Source organism: Malaclemys terrapin, chromosome 8 (assembly GCF_027887155.1).
Source record: "Malaclemys terrapin pileata isolate rMalTer1 chromosome 8, rMalTer1.hap1, whole genome shotgun sequence".
Taxonomy (NCBI): domain Eukaryota; kingdom Metazoa; phylum Chordata; order Testudines; family Emydidae; genus Malaclemys; species Malaclemys terrapin.
The window spans coordinates 62,335,856-62,352,853 of record NC_071512.1 but is presented as its reverse complement, the minus strand read 5'-3'; the positions used below and the strand labels follow the sequence as shown (position 1 = coordinate 62,352,853).

At 39.0% G+C, this 16,998-nt stretch overlaps 1 protein-coding gene across 1 annotated transcript; it reads right to left on the bottom strand.

Annotated features, from left to right (window-relative positions):
• Positions 1-4,402: 4,402 nt before the first annotated feature.
• Positions 4,403-14,918, bottom strand: RGS18 (regulator of G protein signaling 18). Its single transcript, XM_054036445.1, has 5 exons — positions 14,579-14,918; positions 13,789-13,890; positions 10,281-10,342; positions 8,116-8,282; positions 4,403-5,432 (listed from the first exon to the last, which is right to left on the bottom strand). The coding sequence occupies exons 1-5, from the start codon at positions 14,695-14,697 to the stop codon at positions 5,172-5,174; spliced, it is 711 nt and encodes a 236-aa protein (XP_053892420.1). The 5' UTR covers positions 14,698-14,918; the 3' UTR covers positions 4,403-5,171.
• Positions 14,919-16,998: the final 2,080 nt, after the last annotated feature.

Sequence of the window (16,998 nt, the reverse complement as noted above, 5' to 3'; positions counted from 1 at the left end):
GCTTTCAATTAATAGAATCAAGATTGCTTCCAAACTAACACAATTCTTTTATTGAAAGACAACAACCAGAGGAGAGAGTCAAATGACAAAAATACATCATCAGGGAGGGGTAAGATAAGATCACCAGAGGAGGATGTGTCCCGGGACGGCTACAGATTTGTGTATGTCAAGGGATCATACCCAACCTTCTCCTTTGCAGTACAATGCAGCGGGTGCTGTACTTCAGCAGGGCCAAACTGCAGAGGGATGGGTGTTGAGTGCAGTGGATAGTGGGAGTCCACAGTGCTGGACTGTGAGGAGGGAGGAGTGGAGTGCTGTGGGTAGAGAGTGGAGCCAGGAGGTTGATAACATTTGGGGGTGGGAGGGAAAGGGAGCGCATGGGAAAGAGTTTTGTGACAGCGGCTGCAGGGAAGGGCTGGTGCAGAGCTGCTCGGTTTGAAGAGCTAGAATTGCCTGGAACATGTCCGTTTGGCACTCTATAATGTTTAAGACCTATTCCATGGCTTCATTCTGGCATGCCTCATTCTCCTTTCGGTCCTTCTTCTCACTGTCCTGCCACTCCTTCAATTCCTGTTTCTCAGTGGTGGAGTGCATCATAACCTCACGGAGAAAGTCCTCCTTAGTTCTTTGTGGCTGCTTTCTAATTCTGCACAGCCGTTCTGCTGCTGATAAGGGAGGCTGGCCTCCCAAAGTCATTTCTGTGAAGTTTAAATGCAACATTTTACACAAGCAGTATTGTTTGCAACACAGACAACACTGATTCAGTGCTTTAAAACACAACCAGTACTCACACACCTGTCATTAACTGGCTGACCCCGGGCATGCACACATCAGCCACAAGACCGCCAAAATGGTGAGTAGCCGCGGGGCAGGGTGAATTACTTTTCCCGGAGTGATTCACCCTGGGCTATACCCTGGGCACATGGCTCTTGGGGAGAGCAAGCACTGTAGGGAGGCTTGATAATCATTCCTGTCCCCACACTTTCCACAGGATGTGATCATTATGGAAGATATCTCACTACTGAGGGTGAGCAGGGAATCAAGGGAGGGTCTTCTCTAAGCCTGCGGCTTCCACCCTGGCCCCTCAGTGGCTCACCTGTGTGCAGCAATGGTCCTTGTTCTCTCTCCCCCTGTGATTCCACAGTGGCGTGGGAAAGTTACCATTAATGGGGCAAGAAACAAAGCAGCTCTGCTGAGGAACCTGCGGCAGTGCATTGCTCAGTATCTCTACGAGAGAGGGATCTCTGAGGGAGTGAGGGAGTCAACAGCCTGTTCTGCTGCTCAGAATAGACATGTGGTGGGAGACAAGCCTGCTTTCTGCAACCCTCCTGCCCCCCAAAAATAGCTTCAGCAATTCACAAAATCAGATCCACTTACCAGGGGCCACCTCTCCTGTTTGCGGTTTGCCAAGATCTGGCTGCTGTGACTGGCTAGGCTCCTTTGGGGAAGAAAAGAGCTCCTTGCTGTATGCATTTCTGGTCTTCGAGTCATCCTCTGCATCTGGGTCCCCCTCCCCCTCTTCATCCAAGATTTCCTCCTCCTGGCTCGGTCCACTCTTGACTGGCACATGAGCCAACGAAGTATCCACAGAGGACTTCGTAGTGGAGGTGGGATCTCCACCGAGTATCGCGTCCAGCTCTTTTTAGAACTGGCAGCTCATGGGTGCAGTACCGGAGCAGCGGTTTGACTCCCAGGCCTTGTGGTAGAAGTTCTGCAGCTCCTTCACTTTTACCCTACACTGAAATGTGTCCCAGTCATGGCCCTTTTCTATCATGCATCGTGAAATCTGTCTCTAGGTATCTTAATTGGCTGGAGCGCAGCTGGGACAGCACTGCCTCCTCTCCCCAAATGCCGATGAGGTCCAGCAGCTCGGCATTGCTCCAAGCGGGGGATCGCCTGGTGCGTGGAGCAGGCATGGCTACCTGGAAAGATGCGCTGAGACCACTGCATGCATCACCGAGCAAACAGGAAGGGGACTTTCAAATTTGCAAAGGAATGTATGGGGTAGGGTTGACGGTTGGTCACCTGAGGACAGGGCAGTACAGTTCAAACTGATGACCAGAGAGGTAAGAACAGGAATTGTGGAACACCTCCCGGAGGCCAGTTGCAGCGCTGTAATCACCATGGTGTCTACACTGGCACCGCAGCACTGTAGCCCCAGCGCAGAAAGCTCTAGGCCTCTCATCGGGGTGTTTTTTTTTAGAGCACTACAACTGTGCAGTTTCTGTGCATTAAGTGGGCTTGGCAGAGTGTACGCCTCGGGAGTTACAGTGCAGAAACTTGCCAGTGTAGATGGGGCCTTAGAGACAGGCCTCAATTAAAACCTGAGTGTTGAACATCTGCAAACCTTGGGAAATTTTGGATCTGGGTGCAGGGCGGGATATGTATTGAACTTTGTTACTTTGACCCATAACTACCAAGTCCAATAATTAGCATTTTATGCATAGAAAGCCTGTCATTAAGCTACATCCTGCCAGCTTTTAAATGGATCATTTTTCATTTTGGTACAAAGTTACTGAGTGGATAATGTGAGATTCTTGGCTGTAGAGCTTGTATATACCCTACGTTGGTAATTAACATAAAGAACTATCACCAAGAATTGCTCCTTTTCTCTTTGATTGTGTAGTGGCTCAGTGCGGGGGCCCTACCACTCTGGGTCCTCGGGATGCCACCCTGCCTCACTACAGATTGGTTACTAAAAAGATGGAAGCTGGGGGCAGCGCGGGGGAGCTTAAATTCCATGAAAGGTGATTGATTATTCCAGTCACACACATTTATTAAATCCTGTGGCCACTGAATTATTAAACTAAAACAATGTTTAATATTTTAAGAATTGCCCTGTGCTTCAAGATATATTCACCAGAATTCTCCAATCAAAAAAGGCTTGACACATGCCAATGATGGGGCTGTGAGGATGACTTGAATAATAAAGATTTTAAAAAGCAAACTCTCCCTTCCTCCTCTCGTTTCCCTGTAGAGAGTATATTAAACAAATGACCTAATTTAACAAGTGAAACTGCACCCCCATCAAGATCTCCTACTCAAACTCAGACAAGACTTGACTGTTATTCTTAAGATTACCCCCTTCAAAATAAAAGGCATAGGAACTTAGGGGCAGATTTACAAAGGTGTTAAGCACCTAAAGATGCAGCTAGGTTCCTAGTGGGATTTTCAAAAGTGCCTAAGCAGTTTGAGCACCTAACTCCCATTGAAATGCCTTTGAAAATGAGATCTTTACCACTTACTAGCCCTTGGGCTCTGTGAACATCTGGTCTTATTTCTCAATGACAACTGATTAAAGTAGTTTCACTGTCATTCCCTGACATACTAGCCTTGCAAAAACGTTTCTTGTCTCCTCAAAGGAGCTCCTTACTATAGTAGATCAGTATAATTTTTCATTAGGAATCTGTTCATTGGCCATTTATTTTATTTTTGTAATGTGCCCTCATCTTATGCTAGCCAAGGCTCTGAACCCACAAGCACTTACACAGATGAGTAACTTTAGAGATGTGAGTAGGCCCATTACAACTTGGAAGCAAGTGGTTCTATTCTGTTCTATATAGGTTCTTATACCCCTCATCATCATAGGACTTGAGTGGCTTCCATTAGTGCATTAAGCAACATGGCTAACGTCCATCACATTTGGTTCATTCTCTTTTCCCTCCATTTCAATGGCACTACTTATGTCTCTATATTATTTATGTGTGTGTGCATGTTTGCAGAATCGGAGAAGAAGGTTGCCTACTACTCGTCCTAGGCTGCCAGTTACCACTTCAGCAAGTCATGCAAAGCAGTACTGAGACACCTTGCCCAGGTCCCTATTATAAATGAAGACTTTTCCCCAAAGGGAGTTTACTTGGTTTAATAAAGATTCTGAATGAGTGGGAAAATTTTGCACATAATAGGAATTACTGTGGCAGAACCAGAAGCTCGATACAGCAAGGGAGATCCAGTGAAAGATGTTCTGGGTCTAATTCTGAGAAGTGCTGTCTCCCAGAGAACTTCTCCAGTAAAGGGGAAAACACCAAGTGGAACAGAATGGTCAGGGAGCAAGTGTTTGGGAAAAAAGTGCTATAAGCCCATGATCAGTAACACTCACCCACATTCTGTATAAATGAATCCTGCTTCTGTCCCCGATTCAACAAAACACTTAAGCACATCCTTAAAAATATGTGCGTAAGACCCATTAAAGTGCTTAATATGAGCTTAAGTGCTTTGTTGAATGGAGGCCTGTACGTCACTTACCTTACAGTTATAGCATATCCCCACTTGGGTGTTATCCCAAAGATTGCCAGAATTTGTCCCTCAAAGTTTAGCAGACAAGCTGGGATGATACAAAATTTACAAATGAATGGCAAATTAAAAGTTCATTCGACTGGTATTTAATGACACAAAGACATACTAAATTGCTTAGTCTTGTCTCTTTATTACTATTCATTTAGCTGCAAATAATATAATACAAATATTTGAGTGCAAAGGCTAAACTATACAGCTTAATTTAAATAGAGAGAACAGAGAAATGTAATAAGAAAATACCATAAAATGTAGGACTATAAAATTAATTAAATAGGCATTTTCCTGTGTACCTCTTAAAATAAGCAGTAGTAAAAGTTATATAGTGGCTGAAGTTAAAAATAATGACATTTTTACCTTTTGCTTAATTAATGTTTCTGTGTGCTTGTGGTATAAAAACCTGTGCTTAGTGTAGGAACTATTGCAGTAACATTAATTATGTGCAAATGATAAGTGTAAAGACTTTGATGGTGACAACATTGTGTTTTCTAAATATGATGGACCCAGGAGGAAGGATGAATTTTGTACATTTTTTTTAAAACAGTATTTTTAGATACAGTTTAAAGTTCTCACTGTCAAATATGATTTTGTGGAAAGAATTCATACGTTCTCCTAGTTGAGTTTAAAAGGCATAATATCTTGTCTGAATACATTACATCTAAGGCATCTTGCCAATATGCTGCATATCTCTTTACAATAAGTTAAATTAATCACTGAATACAGCTTTCTGAGCCAGGTCCTTCAGTGGGATAAATAGATGTAACACCATTGAAGCCAATGGATCTACGGCCATTTGCACCAGCTGAAGGTTTGTGATTAGGATGCTGTGTATTATAATTTGCTACATTTTAGTTAGAATCCAAGGAGGTTAAATTTCTTTATAACCAAATGGTAAAGTCTGATTGCACATCCTGGAATTCATTGACGGTAAAAGAGCGTGATCGCCTTCTAAGAGCAGGATGGCCAGAGTGCTGCCTTCCTTTAATCAGGTCTAAATACATGTCAGATTTCAGGAAGCGGGGGTAACTGTCTTGTTCCATCAGCCTGTAGACTTTGGCCTGTGCTGCATCAAAGCTGTCAAGTGTAGGGTGAGTAATGTTCTGAGCGGTGACTTCTTTCGTGTGAAAGTCAAGGTTAACCTGGAAAAGGCCAAAAAAGCATGCAGTACATTAATTCATTTTATATATGGTCATTTATAACAATAATACTTAACTTGGGAAAACCACTTTCTACTAAACATACTTTAAATTGGATATAAGTATTGTGAAATCCGCTGAGTCAGCATTTGTTAACTGCTACCAAAGAATCACCACAAATCTCTACTAAGAACAGGGAAAACCTTTTCATTAGAGCTGACTTTCTAATGGTATCCACTGTACATTTTCTGCTGACACTGGCACAGGGAGATTTTGTGCCCAGTCCTGCAAAGTACTGAGGTATCTGAATTCCCACTGAAGCCAACAGGAATCAAGGACACTCAGTCTTGCTGGCTCAAAGCTTTATATCATCTGAATTGACCAGATACTGTTTTAAGCTTTCATTTCTGTAGAGCATCTTAGTAACAGGAAGGATAGAATATTCTAATGATTAAAGTGTGCAGCAAAATTATTTTCTAATGGATTTTTGGCTACTTTGGAAGGGAAAAAAGGCATATCCCAGAGCTTTTCAGTTACAGCTTAAATACAATTATATATTATCATTGGCTATTCTCATGGAGTGGTGGTTTAATACAAGGAATATGTTTAGATCCACAATAGTGGTATATACAGCACATAATTTAGAAATTAGTAAATTCCATACAGCTTCAAGAATGTCTTTTATAACGTATTTATTTTATATTTTTCAAATTCCTCTTGGTGCATTTACAAAAATATAACAACACGTAGTTTGTATGTGAAAACTGAAAATCAATTAATGATAAACGACTGAGTCCCCAAATGTTCAGACCTTTCCTACCTATCTTCTCAGAAAAGGCCCTTTTAACATGCCCCGCTGGACAGTAAACTTAGTTTCTGTTGGTGCAAACAAGTTCCAAAGTTGAAGGCTCTTTAATGAGAGAGTTCTCAACACACCGATGAACAAATCTACAGACCGTCAGCTTGAGCATCCCAGCTGATCTCAACAGCTGGGTTGAAGCATGACAAGAGGATACACAGGGCCCAACACCTAAGGGATGGTATAGCGGAGAACAATCCCATCTTTGCTGGTATCACAGTAACAGCATATCAGTGAACTGGTCAATATGACACTATCAGGCAATGTGTGATTTCCACCATCTGTGCTCTAGGTTCCTTCTTCCCTGTTCATCCCTTACAGGTCATCAGTGTAGCAAGATAACCTATGAACAATATATAAAATGAAGGGAGCTTTTAGCGATGCTGTATCAATAGTTCTTGCTATAGCTTGGTGTCCACCCAAACGGTTGGTAGAATGGCACACTGGCAAAATAGTATTCCTCTTCAGAAAATTCAAAACTCCTCATATTCACGCAGGGCCCGATCCTGCAAGGTGTCGCATGATAGAATGTAAAAGGTTACTGAAACCACTCAGCATCTCATAGGACGGGGCCATTACTCTTTGAGAGTAGACCAAACAAATAGGCTCTCTGCCTTGGCAGGAGTAGTGGTAAACCCCAAGGTCACACAGAGGGAATTATGAGCCTGATTTGTACCATTTTTAAGTCACTTCCTTGGACTGAGCAGTGATACTTTTTTCTGCACTACATCAGCAGATGATTTTTTAGATTTGCCAACATTTAACATTTCCTCTACCAACAATAAGAAAAGAACACAGAAAATAGGAGCACAGGCAATCCACCTATTTTTAATCTGTTATATAGAATTATAGGTAATAGAGATGCAAAAGGACTATTAGGGGCCTCATCTTCTAGTCATTACTCAGCCAAACCCTCATTGACTTTAGTGGGAGTTTATCATCTGCCAGTCAGTCCAGCCTCCTGCTAGTGCAGGGGAAAATAATTATTGTATTTATTTACACGAAGGACACTTTACAACACTCCGACAGTTTAATATAATTTGCATCCACTTCCAAAGCAGTGTAAATGAGAATGAGTCCCAATGTATCTTGTATGTGTTTGTCTATAACATACCATACTATAAACTCATCATTCAGAGATTCCGTCAGAAAAAATAAAACTAAAAAAAAAATCCCAACCCTATGCCAATCAAGTCTTTTCTCTGCTTAAAATGTTATAATGATTACCTTGAAGGATATGTTTAATTTATTGATTTCTTTTATTCATTTGGCATATTTAAGAAATCCTCTGAAATCTCAGCAATATAATAATTTGATCTGTAATGCTGGTTTAGCAGACAGAGAATAATTCTACTGTTCTGGAAGCAGAGTTAAATGTATACAAAACACTGTTTGACAAATGACTGTTACTATTGGGTGTGTGCATTATTATGACAACGGATCTTAAATTTACTCAACATGATGTTAAATCAGGTGTTTATATATAGCAATATATGAGAAGTTTGAAAATTCCTTTGACTAGCATGACATATTTACACCTACTCTCTTTTTTGTAGGGTTAAAAGAATAACATGGGGGCAGGGTGAGGGGAGAGAGAACGAGAAAGTTCTGTGGGAGTTGGGTCCCATACTTCTTTCCAAAGCAGTGATTTGATATTTAAGATGCAGCATTCCGGTGGCAAGGTACACATGATAAACTTCTGCAACTTCATCAAATGTTGACCTTCATGGCTGAATGGATGATGTTTCTGTGTATGCATTTATGAAAGGCAGATTCTATCAGAGGCAGCTTGTATCAAGCACTGTATATCTTCAGTTTTTACTATACCTCTTTTGGAGCATCTTTCCTTATGAATGTCTCATAAATTGTCTTGGCTTTAGGAAGAAGTTGATGAGATACTCTGTTCTTCTTATAATCCTCACAGGCTGTCCAAAACTCAATGTTCTCCTCGCTGAACTCAGTTTTTAGAAACCTTGTAAAGGCATCCAGACCAGCTATAAAAGGGAACATTGCATGGCTTTAATTCACGGAAGCATTAAAAGACCATCCCTTTTAGACACTAGAACATAGTTCCTCTATTTAAATTATGTAACAACACATGTTTGGTCTCATTTTGTACTATTCTGTAACTTCACATTATGAACTTTTCTTTTACATCACAAAATAAGTGCAATTTAATTGTTTATAGTCAGTCCAGAGGAAATGATATCAGGCTTTAGGCATAAATTTTAAATATGGTCTCTGATTTTGGATGTCCCTTTTGGGACACACAGGGCCTAATTTTCAAAGATACTGACCCACACAACTCCACTTGATCTCAATAGCAACTATGGATGCTCAGAATCTTTAAAAAATAGACCATACGTGGTCACAAGTTGAGCACTCAAAAAACAGAGGCACCCAAAAATGTGACCATTATTGACCATTTTGGCCTGAGTTTTGCTTCCAAATCAGACTTAGGATGCCTCAAATGCCATTTAAATCTTGATTGTATTCACAAATAGGTTGTTTCCCAGAAATGAGCCCAATTCAGAAGATAGTTTAAAAGGTAATGTAAATAGAACCTTTACAATTTTCTTTGCATATAATTATAATTGTAATGGTCACCACTATACTGGAAGACTCATTTTTGCTATGTACAGAATTTATCTTTAAAAGGAGGAAAAGAAACAAGCCTTTTATCAGTAACTTGAGTTTCAGGCATTAGGCAATTATGTGTGTCATGGGTGGCTGACCACTTTTGTCTATTTTGTCTATATCCATCCCTGGGCCTTTGTTCTTGCCCTCCATGAGCAATGTTGCAATGAAAGATGTCATTTGATGTAAACATTGGTATTAACACTTTGGTCATGTCCGGCATGGCCTGTCAAATCTGTGGACAAATCTTTGCTTTCTACACCTCCATTATAGTCTAAATATGCCTCATGGTGCCTTATACAGCAAAATTCATGTATGTGGCAAAATTCTCCAAGCATCTATTTGACTTTTGACCACTTACTTTAAAATGACTTGAAACCATTCAAACTCCAGCTACATTGGTCCTAGATGATATACCTTCTTGAAGGTGTGCACTGCAGGTGGGCTGTTGGACTGAGTACAGACAGCAGGATGAAACCCAAAGTGATACACTGCTGTAATACTGATCACTCTGAGTTTTCACCCAAGCTTAGATACTTTGCATGTTCTCAGGTTTTAATTCTGATAAAAATTCAGAACCATTTTGCCACATGAATGTATTTGCATTGTAAATTGAGTTTAATAGTCTCCATGCCCCATACATGGCTAGTAATCCACAGTATACAAATAACCATAACAAGACATTTTAGCACAAAACTAGGTCTAATACTTCAAGCAAAAAGAAAGAAACATTATATAATCTTTATAAAGTGTGCTCCCATCAGGACTGGGATACATTTATGTTTTACTTTGGGGAGAGGCAAAATAGCAGGTGATATTGTTACTAGCAGACTTTAACCCACTTTCAATCAATTGTCAGCTCATTGTAGCATAGTGATCCTTCTGGGTTAACTAAATATAGTCCAGAGTCGAAAAGATAGACCTTTGTTAATTTCAGTGCATATTTTTCTAAATAATCAGTTCCAGTATCACAATGGAAATAATTTTATCTAAGTAGTCCATAAGTATTCATTATTATTAAATATTCATTAATAAGTAGCTCATTATTCCTTACCAAATGATATTTTAATTATATCTTATTACCTTTTTTCTGTTTATTGAAGGAACCCTTCATTGTATCTCTTATGGTTACATTGCTCTTGTTGAATGAAAAATCAAACTTAAAGTTACAAATCAATTCTTTATTTTCCGTAGTTGACGGCATGGTTCTGCCTAAGCACACAAGCAGAGTGAAAACTCATACTACTATAAATGATCTATCATAATGAATGTAGATAACTGCCAAGTGTATTTAATTGTGCACCTACATTGTGTTATTTTCCATCAAGAAATAGGGTGAGGAAAACACTACTCACCTTTCTGGGAAAGCAGTTTGTCAAAGGATTCACCCCATCTCACTGCTTCTTCAGGGGTCACACTGTACAAGACACAAAAAGTGTTTCTGATGAAGTGTGTGTTTTGTGTATTTATGAAGCTATTGTAATATATATTACCTGCTATTTCTCTCACTTTGTCTTATTGCACAAGGTGTCTGATTAGATTACTTTACAAAAGAAGCTCTTTCCGCTAGAGACTTCAAAAGCATTTGGTTGATGTTTTGCCTATTGGAATAACACTTGTTAGAGAAAATGTTTAAAGCAGAGCATCGTGCTCCAAATCTTTAAGGAAAATTTACATCATGCAAGGGTAAAGATCATAAGCGAACCAGGTCAACTACTTTTTTACTTTGAAAACAGAACTGCTTAGTAGCTAAACTGACGTACTCTTGCAGAGATGTGGTTTTGATTGCAATCTGTCTGAGGCTATGTTACCACTGTCTATTTTTAACAGAATACAGGAAATTCAACAGTTTGAAAACAAAGTCACCACAGCATGGTAAAGGCACTAGTCTCATAAGGTAATAACACACGTAGCCTGGTTTGTTTACCACAAACATTTTTCAAATGTCATGTTATTTTGAGAGACTGCGTTCTTTTTATAAAACTCCATGTATTCTTTATCGAATATGTCAAGCTGCATGTATTCTTCATTGATCTCAAAGTTTCCACTGTTTAGGACAATAGAGAAAAACTATTTCAAATCTCTTGATAAAAAAGTTCGTAAAATTACTTTTGTAACACTTTATAGATTAACCCTGAACAAACAGCTAGGTTGTTGTGTTTTTTTTTTTTTTTTTTTTAAGAAATGGAGTGGGTTCTGAGGTGATATTGTACCAGGACTCTGACCTGGTCCGAAGTCTGAATCTGGACATCAATATATTTAGTCAATTTATGAATAATATACTTACATACCACTTAGCAGTTTTCCTCTGCAGAGCTAAAAGCATGTACAAATGAAAATAGGTCTCATTATCCCCAGATGGGAAAACTGAGGCATGAAAAGACGGAGTAACTTGCCTGAAGTCACACAGTAGGTTAGTGGTAGAGCTGGAAATAGAACCAGATCAGGGCTCCTGACTCCCAGTCCTGTGCCTTGGGACCAATAGTGTAATCAAGAGTAACTTAGATAAACTGAGTTTACCCACTTCTCATTTGGGAACTATGGAATTTAATTTAGGTTAGTTTACCCCCCTTTCTTTTTTTACCACTACAGCACTGAACTGGATCCAATTTCTTCCCAATAGAGAATAAAGTTTGAACTTCTTTTGACCTGGTCCCAAATGCTGTGAGAAACTGAGATGGCTTCCAAAATTGCTTGATCCTTTTCTAACTTTAATCTCTTTAATACTAGTTTATGTGGTCTGGCTTCCCTGGCAAATTGTGTGGATTCAGAAAGACTGGATGAAGTGAAATTCCCGTCACATTGGGAAGGAATTTAGGGTAATGACCACTTTGTTCTTCAGAAAACTGAAACGAAGATTTGTCTTAAATATTACTCATCTTCCTAGAGCAAGTCGTTGCAACTAATTATGTAATTTTTAGATAGAAAGAGCTGAATAGTTCTTAAGAGATGCAAGCACTGAAGAAAGGAGTCTTGTAAGAACTGAATGCAAGGCCAAAGAAGTGGGGGGATTATAAAATGGAGGAAATAGGTAAGTGAGCCCTTAAGGAATGTTTCAATTGTAGGAAATACAAAACCTGCAGTTAATTGACCTATATGTTAGTTTGTGGCAGAGGGAATATAAGTTGCTATAGCTGTTGAAGGGATTTAGTAATAGTGAAAGATAAACTAGACTTCTTTAGACCAAGTATGTATTCCAGAACACAAGTAATGCCAAAAGATGGTGGGTTACATTTTTGCTGGTTTAGATATGGAACAAGTCATTTAGATCTGAGGACTCACTGGGTGAACCTAGGTCAAACCTTTGGAGTAGCAATGAGTGCTTTCACAGGAGAGGCCTGAGGAGAATGGACACCAAGGTCTGTTATACTCTGCCATGTTCTAGGGCAGCAGGTTGGTTAAATGTTGAGTTGGCTTGTAGTGATAGGCGTCTTCATGGCCATCAGACCATTCAGCTGTGGAATTCCATAAGACCAAGTTCTCTCCCCATACTATTTAAAATCAATGAGATGTGGACTAAATGCCAACAATATAAGGATGTCACTCAGCTTTATACTACAATTAGTCAAAAGGGTGATTTCTCTCTCTCTCTCTCTCTCACACACACACACACACACATCTAAATTCTGAAATTTTAGAAAACTTTGACCAGCTGTACTTCACATAGAATAGAAACAATACCATCTCTGTCATCCCTACCTGAGATCAACACATGGATGAGAGGCAGCTGGCTGAGCCATAACTAGGCAAGGACATAGTGTTATTTATAGGAAGAGAGAAACTCTTCAGAAGACTATCAGCCACTATTTTGACATCACCCTCTCTTGAGGTTTTCTGTCCATAAATCATTAAGAGGACTTGATGCCTCAGTTCCCTTTACATTAGATACCCAAATGTGATCCGCTACCCACATAATCATGGCTGCTAAAATGCAACCTTCTAGCTACAGATGGCTTGGAAACTATTCCTCATCCTGTTGTAAACAGACTTGGCATGGTTTTAGGTGCACAAGGGGGGAAGTTTAAAATAGTGGTAGGAGAAGTTTTCTAGGCATCTGGGTCACTTCTGCAGTTAATTAGAATGGCCCTGGATCTCTGAATAAAGTGCAAAACTCACTTTTTCAGCTTAGCCTTCTCCTACCAACGATGAAGGGGGGATGGGGAACAGAATCCCAAATCCACCCAAATCCAGCTAGCAAACGAACCACCCCACCAATTCTTGTGTGTAAAGGAGAATATTTGATTATATGCTGGATTTTATTCTTTGGATTTGTTAGGTGCTTGGATATTATAGTAGTGTGACTATCTGATACTACATATAAAAAATAAACACTAAAAATAAACTGGCCCATAAGCACTAGGTACACAAGGACAAATTCCACTGGGACTAGATTACATGAAAATTATTGGTGATATGAAGAGTACCCAGTATATTTTCTTTCATCCCTGCCCTTTTCCCCCTCACCCCAATTGAGGAAAACTTGATGTGTCTTAGAGTTAAATAAACCTGGGGATTAGATTATGATCATATTCATTCTGAATAATACTTTATACATCAAATAGTCCTTTTGAAGTCTATGGGACTACTGGGGACTAAAATACTATTCTCTGTGAATACCAGTATCACAGTCTGGCCCACTGGGTGCAAAAACACTCTTTGTTAACAAACTTTAAATATACTGTATCTATGCCAGGTTAGATAACTTGCATTGCATTATGCTAAACTTTAAAATAACATAGATCTTAAAAGCATTATTCGATGCAAAGCTTGAATGTACACAGATACATGGATGAAATGCACCGAATCAGAGACGGCCATTTTCTGATAGGAATTTTCAATCTCTTTATATTTTACAATTCTCACCTTGAACCTTTTGTCAAGTTCTCAAACTTCTCAAGATTGACATTTTCATGGAATTCAGTCTTTTGCAGGAGAAGGCTCAGCCTATTTCTTTTTTCCTTTGACCTGCAAGAGAGTTTAAGCAGCTTTAAAGCAACCTTTGTGAACGTTTTTTTTTTCAAATGTTCCCCTTTGACTAATTTTTCTCTCAGCATAGCTGATCATTTCCTCATACACGCAGTTACAATAATGTTGCTGCTATTTCTCTTTATTAGTCATGCAGATTAATGAATTTCCTCCTTATATTTTTCCATACATTTACATATTGAAGCATTTGCAAAGGGTAATGAAAGTCTTCATTTTCAGGCTTATTTTTCCCATTTATTTTGAAGATAGGTTTCATGCTGATGAACCTGTAAGAGTGGGTCAACATCTTCTGTTGTTCACTCTTAATAAAGGGTGAAAACATGATTTTCCTCCCATCAGTTGTAGCTGCTAAAAAGAAACTTTCATGGATCAAAGTTAGTCAGATTTTCAAAAATCATTTCTCTAAGCTTCACCTTAGTAACTCCTCTTTCTTATTTGTTTTGCGTGATATATTATTTGATTTGCTTCTTATTCTTGCCCTTAAAAAGGATTCCCTTGGTAAATGAATATTTTGTGTACATTTCCAGTCTTGCAGTTAATTAATTTTTACAAATATCTGTCACAAATAAAAAGAACTGTGCCTTAAATTCACACTTATCAACTATGCAATAATAATCCCTTATCTACATAGAACACTTGTGAGTATCAGTAAAACCTTGGAATTTACCTGGTCTTGATTTCTTTGTTTGTCTCCTCTTTATTTGTGGATTTTGTAGCTTTACAATAGGTCTTCTCCTTCAAAGAGGAAATGTTTAGATGGGGAAATAAAAACAGTGGATTCTCCATCTTCCTCTGACAAGGATTCTAATGATCTTAAAATGCTTCTTAGTTTATTTGCAGCAGTTCCATCTATTGTGCCTTGTATGTTTCAGTTCAGGAGGGTACACATGCACAGAATCTGACTGAGTTGTTTCTCAATTGGTAGTTGATAGGTGTCCTAAACAGGTAGCGGAAAGGAGGGGGTTCTCCACTTCCTCTGTAATGAAAGCTGCCCATACACAAGTAGAGTTCTGTTTTACAGCCGTCACTTAGGGAAGTGAGATTACAAATTTGCAAAATGGCTGTTGATCATGAGGATAAATACAGCTATTACTACAGTGCAGTTTATGGTTAGTGCTTGTGGAACACGATATTTTGCTAGATGACAGCATCATTTCCCCCTAAATACTTTCATTTTTATTTTTAAGTCAAGTCTGCAGAGAAGCACCGTGTTGCACAAAATAACAGGTGACATTATTTTAAGCTCCTAGAATAATTTTTAAATAAACCTAGACCAATATTTTCCATCTTGGGAGCCTAACACTAGGCACAAAAATGCAATTTAGTTACTAACTGAAAGTGGTCTCATTCTCAGAGTTGCTGAGAACTCCCATTGAAATCAATAGAAGCTGGAGCTGCTCAGCATCTCTGAAAATACAGATTTTTATTTTTGGGTGACTTTTCAGAAGTGTTGAGACTCTCAAAATCCCATTGAAATCAATGGAAGCTACAGATGCTGAGCTTCTTTGAAAAGTAGGACCCGAGGGCCCATGTCCTCAAAGCTATTTAGGAACATAACTACCATTGAAATCAATGGGAGCTAATCACTTAAATACCTTTAAAAATCCAGCCCTTAGTACCTAAATATAAGCTTAGGTGCCTAAAATTAGGCACCTACATTTGACATTTTTGGTTTAAGGCCATATTGGCAGTCCTGGGTAGGTGAAATTCTCTGTTGAGCCTACAACACAATCTTCCATATGCTGGCTCTGCAGTATGTTCAGACTCCATGCTCAAACAATCATGGGCTTTTCTGCTGAGAGTGACTACAGGGTTGAGATGGTGATTTGCTGTTTTGTGAACTCATGTCCTTCAGGAGCTAGCTAGAGATGGCCCGTTTCACATGGACACCAAAGTCACTGATTAGAAAACTAATTTTGGTAACTAGACATCTAGGTCCAGGTGTGAACTAGTTACCTGGCAATAAAAAGCTCTTACTCAATTTCCAATCCCTTGATCCAAGCACTATAATAAATTAGATTTTTTTAAAAAAAGCAGGCCTCATAAAATCTTATGGCAGATCACGAATTGGAATTTTATACAGCTGTACAGAGTTAACTGCATTCCCGATAATTATATCAATTGCTTCATTGAATCAGTTTGGAAAATCCCAATCCTTTCCCATACATCTGTCTGTATTAGCAGTTCTGGTTAATTGCTTACTGCATAATAGAAAATCCCACCTAATTGTGTTAATAGTTTTTGAAACAGATACAATTAAATGGATTGCTGTGCTTACCATGCAGGAAAACACCAGAAGAGAAAAAAAAATAGTCGATTGATCAAAATGTGATGTTGGAAAAAGCCTGGAACAAAGCATTCCAATATTGTATCACAGAAGTTTGAGGTGGAAAGGACCTATTAAACCCTGCAAATCTATCCTCCTGGCAATCCCACTTTGTTCTCTACTATACATTTTCCAGTGCCTCTTCCAATCTTCTTTTAAATTTCTGAGGCTTTTATCACTTCCTTTGGGAGTGAGTACAATATTTACACTTCTAAGAAAATGTGGATTTTTTTAAACAGACAAAGAAATCTGTGTTGTGCATTCAGCCTTGCTGCAGCACGGACAGCTGGCCTGGAAGCCAGATGCTGTCAAAAAAGTGAGTTCTGCTTAAGTCTCTTTAAATTACACAAAACCCTGGCAAATGGGTGATCCATTTAAACCAGGTTGTTACCATGAAGTACCCGCAATAAATCAGAGGGAATTTTTTTTGTAAAACCAGTGGATATTTTTCTACACCAATTAAAAAAGAAAAACATTTTCTATAGTAAATCCAGACATTGAATAGTCACTGAATCATTAATTTATAGCAGAATATTTGTTTTGATCACACCAACCATCATCTTCCCTACTGAACAAACTGCCCAGTTACCCTGAAAACAAAGCTGTGGGAACTGGCTATGAAGAAGGTAACTGGAGAATATAGCTACCAGTAGTAGTTTGAATCATTGAGATTATAGACTGGGATTAGACACAACCTTCTATTTGGCTGTGTCTTGGATCATGTGAACACCATGGGATTATTCATTTTGTGATTTAGGCAT

Excerpts from the sequence above, each read along its gene's own strand:
- RGS18 (XM_054036445.1), bottom strand. The coding sequence starts at position 14,697 with ATGGAGAATCCACTGTTTTTATTTCCCCATCTAAACATTTCCTCTTTG. Across the intron at positions 13,891-14,578 it reads AACAAAGAAATCAAGACCAG|GTCAAAGGAAAAAAGAAATA; the intron begins GTAAATTCCAAG and ends ACTCTCTTGCAG. Across the intron at positions 10,343-13,788 it reads AACTTGACAAAAGGTTCAAG|TGTGACCCCTGAAGAAGCAG; the intron begins GTGAGAATTGTA and ends TGTCTTGTACAG.